Genomic DNA, 14,081 nt, shown 5'->3' on the forward strand with positions numbered 1-14,081 from the left:
AGGAATTTTTCCTATAATTATTTAGCAGGATCTTACATTGCCAACAATCCCTTTAATCCCATTATAAGCTGTAAGGCCAAGAGTTGATACTCAGCTGAGCGCTGGCCTATTCTCCTGGCACAGCAGGCACATTATTGCCATTGCTTCCAGATAAACTCAGTGTTTCAGTTGCGTCATTAATGGATGTGCTGAAAGGGGCCACGAGACCTGCTCCCTGTGCACGTACTCAGCACCCAATTAACCCCCTCTGTTCCATGCTGTCTGACCCTTCTGTAACTGGGCCGCACTCATTTATATGCACTGGCACTGCCCCCCGGGCACAACTGTAAACTCTCACCTACTGACGTCACCTTTACAGCAATAACTCACAGTACAGCATGATGGTTTAGCTTATTGTGTGCCCAGAACATTCCTTCTCTGTATATTTGTATTTATACATATGGGAGGAGGAGGTGCCATATTGATTCCCTTAGACAGTACAGTATGAGGGTATAGCTTATTGTGTGCTCAGAACATTCCTTCTCTGTATATTTGTATTTATACATATGGGAGGAGGAGGTGCCATATTGATTCCCTTAGACAGCACAGTATGAGGGTATAGCTTATTGTGTGCCCAGAACATTCCTTCTCTGTATATTTGTATTTATACATATGGGAGGAGGAGGTGCCATATTGATTCCCTTAGACAGTACAGTATGATGGTATAGCTTATTGTGTGCCCAGAACATTCCTTCTCTGTATATTTGTATTTATACATATGGGAGGAGGGAGGTGCCATATTGATTCCCTTAGACAGTACAGTATGAGGGTATAGCTTATTATGTTCCCAGAACATTCCTTCTCTGTATATTTGTATTTATACATATGGGAGGAGGAGGTGCCATATTGATTCCCTTAGACAGCACAGTATGAGGGTATAGCTTATTGTGTGCCCAGAACATTCCTTCTCTGTATATTTGTATTTATACATATGGGAGGAGGAGGTGCCATATTGATTCCCTTAGACAGTACAATATGAGGGTATAGCTTATTGTGTGCCCAGAACATTCCTTCTCTGTATATTTGTATTTATACATATGGGAGGAGGAGGTGCCATATTGATTCCCTTAGACAGTACAATATGAGGGTATAGCTTATTGTGTGCCCAGAACATTCCTTCTCTGTATATTTGTATTTATACATATGGGAGGAGGAGGTGCCATATTGATTCCCTTAGACAGTACAATATGAGGGTATAGCTTATTGTGTGCCCAGAACATTCCTTCTCTGTATATTTGTATTTATACATATGGGAGGAGGAGGTGCCATATTGATTCCCTTAGACAGTACAATATGAGGGTATAGCTTATTGTGTGCCCAGAACATTCCTTCTCTGTATATTTGTATTTGTAGACAGTACAGGTTTTCCCTTTAATGTCGTGCCACAGGAGTACCAACTCAGACTTCTATTGTTCCTGCAATCACAATCCTATGCCTTTTAGCATCGGCTTCTTCTGGACGTCTATAGGTGTTGTACAACTTTCACTAAATGCACAATAATGGCTTCTGTGTCCATAGCAACAAATACAGCATAGAGCTGAAAAGAGCCAAGAACAATGGGGACAAATTGTAGCAGAGAATGAGAATAATTGTAGCACAAGGCAGGAGGATTGAGAAGGACAATGGGGGGGAAACAGAGGCAAAGAGGAGCAGAAGGGACAATGTTACATGGAAAGCTTCTATTGGCTAAAAAAACAATAACACTTAAGTTATTTATACAGAGAATTTCCACTCGCACCTCTCATGTACCCAATGGCAAACGCCAGGAAGGCACCGCAAGACATAATAATACTGAGACCTCAGGCCAACATATGATTGTCCTGGGGGCATAGTGGTACAAGCAGGGTCACTGCACTCAAAGGAGAACTAAAGTCTAACTAAAGAAGTAGCTAGAAATGTTGTACATGATGTTTTGTGCTTCTGTACCAGCCCAAGGCAACCACAGCCCTTTAGCAGTAAAGATCTGTGTCTCCAAAGATGCCCCAGTAGCTCCCCATCTTCTTTTCTGCTGATTCACTGCACATGCTCTGTGCTGCTGTCACTTACTGAGCTTAGGGACCCACTCACAATATACAGTACACATAGAATAGAAATGTCACAATATAAGGCTGATTAGTAATTAATACAGATAATTACTACATGGCAGCACAGAAACCAGTGCAATTAGCATCAGAATTGAATAATCAGCAAACCTGTAGCATCAGCTTATATTACAGCCAGGGAAGCTCATTTTCTGCTGGATAATTAGTGACGAGCCCTAAGCTTAGCTTCTCAACAGCCAATCAGAGCCCACTGAGCATGTGAGTGTCACAGACACTTTCCAAGATGGTGACCCCCTGTGACAAGTTTGAAGTCCTGGATCATTGCTGCTATTGACAAGATGAAACTTTAGCCTCGTGCAATAAGTTCACTATATCAAATATGGCACTTTCAGCCATATTTATTTTTAGGGGTTAGTTCTCCTTTAAAGGCCAAAACTAGGGATGCACTGAATCCACTATTTTTGATTCGGCCGACCCCCTCGAATCCTTTGTGAAAGACTCGGCCAAATACCAAACTGAATCCAAATTTGCATATGCAAATTAGGTGTGGGCAGGGGGAAAACATTTTTTATTTCCTTGTTTTAAAAAAAAAAAAAAAATCATGCAATTTCGCACCCCGATATGCAAATAAGCATTCGGTTGAGCCAGGCAGAAAGATTCAGCCGAATCCAAATCCTCCTGAAAAACAAAAAAAAAAAACAAAAACGAATCCTGGCCAAATACCAAACTGAATCTTGTATTCGGTGCATCCCTAGCCAAAATGGTAAAATACAGAAAGAAAAAAATAAAAAATAAATAAATAAAAAGGTTTTCAGATCAAACCGACTTGGCTACAACGTAAAAGAGAGATTCCGCCTTTGACAACTTGCAGTTGGTCTTATTACTCAGATTTACTACGTTGGTGCAAAGAAAACAGGTCACACAGTGATTCATGGCCCTGGGCGGCCGACTTACCTTGACCAAGAAATGTCCATTGTCTTCCTGGGTGACCATAACCACGGAATCGTGCAGCTGCTCATCGAAATGGACGTGGTTATGAGCCCCCTCTTCAGCGAATCCTGCTGCAAAACGGACCCCGGCCACTTTAGGCTTCGCATCTGTAGAAGCAGAAAAAAGATGGAGGGTATTCAGCAAACAATAAAGATGGTTTAATCTAATTTCTCCCTCTCTCTAACACCGCTACAATTATAACAGAGCTGTAAATATAAACACGCGGGTTTTGCTTTTTGTCTTCGGAGACTATTACTGAATATAGACTTTGAATCTCTGCCATAAAGCAGCATAGCACTGCCGTTTTTATGCTAGTCACACAGCTCAGTGTATCAGTTACTATACTACGTGTGTACTGAAGCCTTTATCTGCCACAGAATCTCATTAGCAGACCCAGTGCCTCCCTACGGAGCCCTAATGATTGTGTGGGTCAGACACACCCACTGGGAATTCACTGACAGAGCAAGAGCAGGTTATTGATCAGGAACAACCTCAGGGCCTGGTGCCTGGCAATGAAATAAATGAGATTATTACAGTCTGCGCTCAGATACCACTGGTAAGTGGTGCTTAGAGAAACAAGTAGATTATGTTCTCGATTTCCTTCCCTTCTGGGGCTCAGGGCTAGAGAGATTTAAATTGGCCATAAACATCCAGATCTGGGCTGTCCAATTTGGCCACCAACACACCGATCTGATAATGCAGAGACCCATTGGGCAAGTAACGTGTCTGATGATCAGTGAACCCCCCAGTCATTGATCTCGAGTAGGTTTATTAAGTTCAGACACATCCTCAGGGCGACTTGTCTATTTCCGACAATGTTAAAAATTCACTCAGAATCAATTCCCTATACACTGCCAATAGCCTCACTGGCACATACACACAAGCTCACACTCTATTGTCACATACTGAGAAACTGGGCCCCGGGGAATAGAACAACTGTCAGACTTTAGCAGCTGCACCTCACCAGCACCTTCTATCAACACACGCCCAATACACCAGCGCTCTATAGAGTATCACTCATGTATTATAAGGGATAATGTACCCCCTACTGTAAATGATAAGGATATTAGAAGTCACTGAGGGGTTGTTCTGTGACCATATAAAGACACAAGGCTGCAGGCTGAGTTATACAGGGAACTCTGAGTATCACTCATGTATTATAAGGGATAATGTACCCCCTACTGTAAATGATAAGGATATTAGAAGTCACTGAGGGGTTGTTCTGTGACCATATAAAGACACAAGGCTGCAGGCTGAGTTATACAGGGAACTCTGAGTAACACTCATGTATTATAAGGGATAATGTACCCCCTACTGTAAATGATAAGTATATTAGAAGTCACTGAGGGGTTCTGTGGCCATATAAAGGCACAAGGCTGCAGGCTGAGTTATACAGGGAACTCTGAGTATCACTCATGTATTATAAGGGATAATGTACCCCCTACTGTAAATGATAAGGATATTAGAAGTCACTGAGGGTTGTTCTGTGACCATATAAAGGCACAAGGCTGCAGGCTGAGTTATACAGGGAACTCTGAGTATCACTCATGTATTATAAGGGATAATGTACCCCCTACTGTAAATGATAAGGATATTAGATGTCACTGAGGGGTTGTTCTGTGACCATATAAAGACACAAGGCTGCAGGCTGAGTTATACAGGGAACTCTGAGTATCACTCATGTATTATAAGGCATAATGTACCCCCTACTGTAAATGATAAGGATATTAGAAGTCACTGAGGGGTTGTTCTGTGACCATATAAAGACACAAGGCTGCAGGCCGAGTTATACAGGGAACTCTGAGTATCACTCATGTATTATAAGGGATAATGTACCCCCTACTGTAAATGATAAGGATATTAGAAGTCACTGAGGGGTTGTTCTGTGACCATATAAAGACACAAGGCTGCAGGCCGAGTTATACAGGGAACTCTGAGTATCACTCATGTATTATAAGGGATAATGTACCCCCTACTGTAAATGATAAGGATATTAGAAGTCCCTGAGGGGTTGTTCTGTGACCATATAAAGGCACAAGGCTGCAGGCTGAGTTATACAGGGAACTCTGAGTATCACTCATGTATTATAAGGGATAATGTACCCCTACTGTAAATGATAAGGATATTAGAAGTCACTGAGGGGTTGTTCTGTGACCATATAAAGGCACAAGGCTGCAGGCTGAGTTATACAGGGAACTCTGAGTATCACTCATGTATTATAAGGGATAATGTACCCCCTACTGTAAATGATAAGGATATTAGAAGTCACTGAGGGGTTGTTCTGTGACCATATAAAGACACAAGGCTGCAGGCTGAGTTATACAGGGAACTCTGAGTAACACTCATGTATTATAAGGGATAATGTACCCCCTACTGTAAATGATAAGTATATTAGAAGTCACTGAGGGGTTCTGTGGCCATATAAAGGCACAAGGCTGCAGGCTGAGTTATACAGGGAACTCTGAGTATCACTCATGTATTATAAGGGATAATGTACCCCCTACTGTAAATGATAAGGATATTAGAAGTCACTGAGGGGTTGTTCTGTGACCATATAAAGGCACAAGGCTGCAGGCTGAGTTATACAGGGAACTCTGAGTATCACTCATGTATTATAAGGGATAATGTACCCCCTACTGTAAATGATAAGGATATTAGATGTCACTGAGGGGTTGTTCTGTGACCATATAAAGACACAAGGCTGCAGGCTGAGTTATACAGGGAACTCTGAGTATCACTCATGTATTATAAGGCATAATGTACCCCCTACTGTAAATGATAAGGATATTAGAAGTCACTGAGGGGTTGTTCTGTGACCATATAAAGACACAAGGCTGCAGGCCGAGTTATACAGGGAACTCTGAGTATCACTCATGTATTATAAGGGATAATGTACCCCCTACTGTAAATGATAAGGATATTAGAAGTCACTGAGGGGTTGTTCTGTGACCATATAAAGACACAAGGCTGCAGGCCGAGTTATACAGGGAACTCTGAGTATCACTCATGTATTATAAGGGATAATGTACCCCCTACTGTAAATGATAAGGATATTAGAAGTCCCTGAGGGGTTGTTCTGTGACCATATAAAGGCACAAGGCTGCAGGCTGAGTTATACAGGGAACTCTGAGTATCACTCATGTATTATAAGGGATAATGTACCCCCTACTGTAAATGATAAGGATATTAGAAGTCACTGAGGGGTTGTTCTGTGACCATATAAAGGCACAAGGCTGCAGGCTGAGTTATACAGGGAACCAGTCTTGGGCTGGTACAGAAGCACAAAACATAATGTACAACATTTCTAGCTATTTCTTTAGTTAGGCTTTAGTTCTCCTTCTAAGATAAATGAGACCCTCTCATTCTTTTGTTGACATTGACCCTTTAAAATAAAGAAGCATTTAGAAATAAATATTAGGGATGCACCGAACCCACTATTTTGGATTTGGCCGAACCTCTGAATCCTTCGCGAAAGATTCGGCCGAATAACGAACCGTAATATGCATATGCAAATTTTTTTACTTCCTTGTTTTGTGACAAAAGGTCACGTGATTTCCCTCCCCTAATTTGCATATGCAAATTAGGATTTGGTTCAGCCTGGCAGAAGGATTCGGCCGAATCCTGCTGAAAAAGGCCGAATTCTGGCAGAATCCTGAACCGAATCCTGGATTCTGTACATTCCTAATAAATATATATATTGTACAGGTTATTGATAAAGGAAACGCCTACTGAAGAGAGGCCCAAGCCTGATGAATGACAACATGGCGATTGCGGTTTAAATTTGCTATTTCCACATATAATTATTATTTTTGTATTTAATGTAGAGTGCGGAATAATCCAGGTCTTACCTTTTTTAGCGGCCGCCATTGATTGTGCCTGAATAGGGGTCCGACTGGATCAAAAGATTCTCATCCTCCTGGAGGTGCAGGTCCTGGAATAAAATAAATGACACAGTGAAGGGGTTGTGACTGTACAAGCTGAGGAATATATATATATATATATATATATATATATATATATATATATATATATATATATATATATATATATATATATATATATATATATATATATATATATATGTGTATTGTTAGTTTATTGGGTGACAGACAGAACGCCAGTGGGTGCCTCTCCCTGAGTTAAAACACAGATCAGGCGCTCGACTCATTAGAAAGTACATCATGTGCTCGTTAGTACTGACACTATTGATTAGTCCAATTAGAATAGCGTCAGCTTATCATTAGAAAGCCGGGAGCCCGTCATTAGCTCAAGTTATGGGAACTGGCACCTCCTTCACAGTAACACTGCCCGACCCACACACACATATATCTATAAATATAATTCAAAACCCCTAAATAATAAAAATGAAAACCAATTACAAATTGTCTCTGAATATCCCTCTCTACATCATACTAACAGTTAATTTAAAGGTGAACAAACGCCTTTAATCCAGACCCTCTTTATGATGCCCATCTGAACTCTGCAAGTACAAATGGAAGTGTTTCTATAAATTACAGAACACGACACTTACAAGTTTAACTAATAAACAGAATATCCCTAAATCCCTGGCATCGGGGCATTCATGCCCAGCGTTGATTAAACAGAGGAAATAATTGAAAAGAGCAAGTGGTACCAAACTGTCTCTAATGATCTAACCCATCTGCGGCTTTACTGAGCCTTCTGAAAGGGACGAGAAGTTACAAGAGGGACACAGATGTTTGGGTTCTGGCAGATACCGGGGAAAGAACTCAGGGCTGGGCCTTACTGCACATCAGCACATACTGAAAGCCAATGACTCTAGAAATTGTAACATTATTCAGCAAAAATACCGGGGGGATTAAAATATCTCATGACAAGTGTCAGACTTACAGGTCTGTAATAACCCGGTGACATTCACAGACTCATACTAAATACTGGTGTTACTACCATTAAGCTGGCAGATCCCATAAAACGATGGCAGCATAGGTATTCCCCTGTACTAAGCACAATTCAGCAGGAACAGTCCCTAAGTTTGCTCATAGTCTGTACAGAGAGATCCCATAAAACTATGGCAGCATAGGTATTCCCCTGTACTAAGCACAATTCAGCAGGAACAGTCCCTAAGTTTGCTCATAGTCTGTACAGAGAGATCCCATAAAACTATGGCAGCATAGGTATTCCCCTGTACTAAGCACAATTCAGCAGGAACAGCCCCTAAGTTTGCTCATAGTCTGTACAGAGAGATCCCATAAAACTATGTCAGCATAGGTATTCCCCTGTACTAAGCACAATTCAGCAGGAACAGCCCCCTAAGTTTGGTCATAGTCTGTACAGACAGATCCCATAAAACTATGGCAGTATAGGTATTCCCTGTACTAAGCACAATTCAGCAGGAACAGTCCCTAAGTTTGCTCATAGTCTGTACAGAGAGATCCCATAAAACTATGGCAGCATAGGTATTCCCTGTACTAAGCACAATTCAGCAGGAACAGCCCCTAAGTTTGCTCATAGTCTGTACAGAGAGATCCCATAAAACTATGGCAGCATAGGTATTCCCTGTACTAAGCACAATTCAGCAGGAACAGCCCCTAAGTTTGCTCATAAGTCTGTACAGAGAGATCCCATAAAACTATGGCAGCATAGGTATTCCCTGTACTAAGCACAATTCAGCAGGAACAGTCCCCTAAGTTTGCTCATAGTCTGTACAGAGAGATTCCATAAAACTATGGCAGCATAGGTATTCCCTGTACTAAGCACAATTCAGCAGGAACAGCCCCTAAGTTTGCTCATAGTCTGTACGGAGAGATCCCATAAAACTATGGCAGCATAGGTATTCCCTGTACTAAGCACAATTCAGCAGGAACAGCCCCTAAGTTGCTCATAGTCTGTTAACTGGAGAGATCCCATAAACTATGGGCAGGCATTAGGTATTCCCTGGTACTAGCACAATTCAGCAGGAACAGCCCCCTAAGTTTGCTCATAGTCTGTACGGAGAGATCCCATAAACTTATGGCAGCATAGGTATTCCCTGTACTAAGCCAATTCAGCAGGAACAGCCTAAGTTTGCTCATAGTCTGTACGGAGAGATCCATAAACTATGGCAGCATAGGTATTCCCTGTACTAAGCACAATTCAGCAGGAAACAGCCCCTAAGTTTGCTCATAGTCTGTACGGAGAGATCCCATAAAACTATGGCAGCATAGGTATTCCCTGTACTAAGCCACCAATTCAGTCAGGAAAGCCCCTAAGTTTGCTCATAGTCTGTACGGAGAGATCCCATAAAACTATGGCAGCATAGGTATTCCCTGTACTAAGCACAATTCAGCAGGAACAGCCCCTAAGTTTGCTCATAGTCTGTACGGAGAGATCCCATAAAACTATGGCAGCATAGGTATTCCCTGTACTAAGCACAATTCAGCAGGAACAGTCCCTAAGTTTGCTCATAGTCTGTACAGAGAGATCCCATAAAACTATGGCAGTATAGGTATCCCCTGTACTAAGCACAATTCAGCAGGAACAGTCTCTTTACAGTCTAAGAACATTTTGCTGTAATGGTTGATGGGAAAGTGATACGCTGCATCAGTTTCATTTGCTTGGGGTCATGATCTGGGGCAGGTACAAAGCTCTGGGCCTCAGCATCGAAGACAAGTCGCTGTGCGATGGGAAGGATCTTATTTCCACTAAATGACTGATATTTGTGTGCGTATATATATATACACACATACTGTTATGGGTCGGTATCTGCTGCAGTCATTGTTTCTTCTCTCTATGGCAGAAATTGGGAGCTTCAGATCGACCCATAACAAGCCTAGAGCTGCAGGTGAACAAGCAGCTATTGTCTGTGTCTTTTATACATTTTATTGTCTGTGCCTTTTATACATTTTATGGTCTACTCGCTACAGGGCGGCTCCCGCACGACATTGTTAGTACATCACCTGCTAAACACTTTTGTTTGCTTTGTAAATACACAACAGATGCTTTTCTTTCCATGTCCTGCAGGTTTTCTTCCCCTTTGTTTTCTAATCCCTGGTGTTTATGAGCAAAGCTGTCAAACTGTCCCAATGAGGAGTAGCGAGTATCATCTATATCAGTGTCCAGAAATGAGCAGCTAAACTAGGAGGGGGGGGCTAGGAATTGGATGATTCAGGTATGGGACCTGTTATCCGGAATGCTCTAGACCTGAGGTTTTTCAGATAACAGATCTTTCTGTAATTCGGATCTTCATACCTTAAGTCTACTAGAAAATCATGTAAATAAACCCAATAGGCTGGTTTTGCTTCCAATAAGGATTAATTATATCTTAGTTGGGATTAAGTACAAGCGACTGTTTTATTATTACACAGAAAAAGGAAACAACTTTTTTAAAACAAATTTGAATTCTTTTATTAAAATGGAGTCTATGGGAAGACGGCTAGGCTTTGTCGAGTTTGACCAGTTTAGTTTTGCCAAAAAATCGCCGCCGGCAAAATGTCGCAGACGCGATTAAAATCTATGGGCGTCAAAAGTTGGTGCGTGGAGAATATTTTTTACGCCCGTCATTTTATTTTTGATGCGCGATGCCATTCAAGTCTATTGGCGTCATTTCCGCAGCAAAACAATGTGAAAAGAATTCGGTCCATCCCTAGAGACGGCTTTTCTGTAATTTGGAGCTTTGCGGATAATGGATCCCATATGTGTACCAACATATACTTTTTTTTTTTTTATCATTCAAGTGTGTCTGGGGGTAACTCTAGAAGTCGGAACAATTATATAAAGGCCATATTACGCCTAAAGTTAGACTTAAAAGGAACTCCTGATTCATGATTTTTATGATGTACCGTAGTTTATTTCTAAATGACACTGTTTACACTGCAAATAATTCACTGTACAATATAAAATGTCATTCCTGAACCAGCAAGTGTATTTAGTTGTAATATTGGTGTGTAGGTGCATCTCAGCTCATTTTGCCTGGTCATGTGATTTCAGAAAGAGCCAGCACTTTAGGATGGAACTGCTTTCTGGCAGCCTGTTGTTTTTCCTTCTCAATGTAACTGAATGTGTCTCAGTGGGACCTGGATTTTACTATTGAGTGCTGTTCTTAGATCTACCAGGCAGCTGTTATCTTGTGTTAGGGAACTGTTATCTGGTTACCTATCTGGTTAGTTTCCCCATGACAGTATACCTTTAAAGGGAAAGAGAAACCATTCCCTAATGGCGTTAAAAGAAACAGAGCTGGAGAAACCTTTATCCAATAAAAATAATTGTATTTGATCCATCTCACAAGCCATTACGGGCAAGTCCAGGGTCTGCTCAGCATTTGCCTCATTAGAATGATTTCTGCTCTATAATGAGAATCCCCCCAGTCTGTGACTTATCTGAGCTCCAGTAATTGAATCTTAGTACAACGTCCCCCCTCTGATCCTGCCAGCGCCCAAATCCAGTCTGGAGCCATCTCAGCACGGAGGCGCTTAATAAGCATCATGGATTCTGTCTGTTCCATGCCGGGATCGTGGGTAGAACAGAGAGGAACACAGACAAATAAATATATATTATACACACGCCTCAGCCTTTGCTGAACAATTCTAATTGTTCTGTTATAGTCTATGGGGTCTGTGAAGCAGCGGAGATGATCAATATGGCAGCTCCCATACACACTCTAAAGCAGATAATGAAAAGCCTGTAAATGATAAAATACTCATGTGTTTAAAGAGAGAAAAAAGGCAGACTAAATCCACTTTAAATTGAAAAATATATTCCCCTTTACAACACTTGACACCCAAGATTTGTGTGGGTTTGGTCAGGCAGACATATGCTTGCCCTTGTAAGCTGCCATCAGAGCGTTCTAGTCCCGCCCACTGCTAGAGTCACAGACACCCTGCCCCTCCCCCTGTAAGCTACCAGCAGAATGTTCTAGTCCCACCCACTGCTAGAGTTACAGACTCCCTGCCCCTCCCCCTGTAAGATATCAGAATGCTCTAGTCCCGCCCACTGCTAGAGTCACAGACACCCTGCCCCTCCCCCTGTAAGCTACCAGCAGAATGCTCTAGTCCCACCCACTGCTAGAGTCAGACTCCCTGCCCCTCCCCCTGTAAGCTACATCAGAGCCTGGAAGTATTTTTGGTTTTTTGGGCAATTACAGTGAAATGAGAGGCCGTGCTGCAGGGGCAGATTCTTTATATAAACCCTGACACTCCACGTCCCATTAGAAGTCATTAGCACAAGAGATTGAGCAACACCTTCTAATCACCTTTACCGACCTTCATACTTTACTTGTTATTTGCAGCAATCCTACTGGGTCACTTTACTGCCTGAATCTAAACATTTAGTCTGGCTGTCAGGGTCACTATGGGGAATTGAGGGGTTGTTAAATTAAATATTAGTATGATATAAAGAGTGATATTCTGAGACATTTTGTAAGTCATTTTTATTTGTGTTTTTTGTTATTTAGCTTTTTATTCAGCAGCTCTCCAGATTGCAATTTCAGCACTCTGGTTGCTAGGGTCCACATTACCCTAGCAACCATGCACGGATTTGAAGGCCTGAATAGAAAGAGGAGTAATAAAAAGTAATAACAATAAATGTGTAGCCTTACAGAGCATTTGTTTTTTTTACATGGGGTCAGTGACCAACATCTAAAAGCTGGAAATAGTCAGAAGGTAAATAAAAATGAAGACCAATTTAAAGGTTGCTTAGACTTGGCCACTCTATGACATGATAAAAGTTAAGGTGAAGCACCTCTCCATCTCAAACCAGTGAATATAAAAGACTAATGGCACATTAGGAAGCAGCAGAATGAACAGTAGTGTCTGCACCAGGGCTCAGGTTTCACTTGCTGCCGGCCAATTAGCCACTCTGAAAGCCACTAGGGCCCGGGACTCTGCAGCCTCTCCATCTGGAGCCGAGAACTGACCCACTGGGGTTGCTATGCATCAGGCTCAAAGCAACCTACTCCCACCTTAAAGGAGAAGGAAACCCTGTAGAAAAAAAACCTGTACCCCCCACCCCACATAGACCCCCCTCCCCCCAGGGAAATAGCTCATACTTTATACTTACCCTTTGGCGCAGATTCTGGCATCGGACTTCACGGCATCCATCTGGCTCCTCTGTAAGCCGACTGGGAGATCGGTATGTCAGCGAATGCGCAGTTGGAGCAATTTGTTTTCGACAACTGCGCCGAAATTGACGACCTCACAGTCAGCTTACCGCGGACAATGGATGCCGTGAAGTCCAATGCCAGAATCTGTGCCAAGGGGTAAGTATAAAGTATGGGGCATTTCCCCAGGGGGGCAGTTAGCCGGGTGGGGGGAAGGTTAAGGGGGTTTTTTCTACAGGGTTTCCTTCTCCTTTAAAGGGGTGTTGCACCTGTTGGTATGTTATAGAATGGCCAATTCTAGGTTATAGGAACGGCCTTTCCATAATTCGGTGCCTTCTGTATAACAGGTTTATAGATAAGCCTATAATTTACAGCTGTAGTAAAGTAAGTAGTAGTTGTCACCAACAGAACAAGCAGCAGTAAACAACAAAGCGAGCGGCAGCAGTAAACAGAGCGAGCGGCAGCAGTAAACAGAGCGAGCGGCAGCAGTAAACAGAGCGAGCGGCAGCAGTAAACAGAGCGAGCGGCAGCAGTAAACAGAGCGAGCGGCAGCAGTTAAACAGAGCGAGCGGCAGCAGTAAACAGAGCGAGCGGCAGCAGTAAACAGAGCGAGCGGCAGCAGTAAACAGAGCGAGCGGCGGCAGTAAACAGAGCGAGCGGCGGCAGTAAACAGAGCGAGCGGCGGCAGTAAACAGAGCGAGCGGCAGTAAACAGTGAGTTGAAGCAGTAAACAACAGAGCAGGCAGAAGCAGTAAACAGAGCAGGCAGAAGCAGTAAACAGAGCAGGCAGAAGCAGTAAACAAACAGAGCAGGCGGAAGCAGTAAACAAACAGAGCGAGCGGAAGCAGTAAACAAACAGAGCGAGCGGAAGCAGTAAACAAACAGAGCGAGAGGAAGCAGTAAACAAACAGAGCGAGAGGAAGCAGTAAACAAACAGAGCGAGCGGAAGCAGTAAACAA

The 14,081-nt window shown here is 42.5% G+C and overlaps 1 protein-coding gene across 1 annotated transcript in view; it reads right to left on the reverse strand.

Annotated features, from left to right (window-relative positions):
* LOC108719387 (UPF0687 protein C20orf27 homolog) overlaps positions 1–14,081 on the reverse strand; it is a 39,230-nt gene that overhangs the window by 20,463 nt on the left and 4,686 nt on the right. The window contains exons 2-3 of the mRNA XM_041586900.1: positions 6,920–7,002; positions 3,036–3,178 (exon numbers count right to left, since the gene is read on the reverse strand). Of these exons, the coding sequence (XP_041442834.1) occupies positions 3,036–3,178; positions 6,920–6,938 (162 nt within the window). The 5' untranslated portion in view covers positions 6,939–7,002. The remainder of the gene's footprint in view (positions 1–3,035; positions 3,179–6,919; positions 7,003–14,081) is intronic.

Source organism: Xenopus laevis, chromosome 1L (genome assembly GCF_017654675.1).
Source record: "Xenopus laevis strain J_2021 chromosome 1L, Xenopus_laevis_v10.1, whole genome shotgun sequence".
In the NCBI taxonomy this organism is placed as follows: domain Eukaryota; kingdom Metazoa; phylum Chordata; class Amphibia; order Anura; family Pipidae; genus Xenopus; species Xenopus laevis.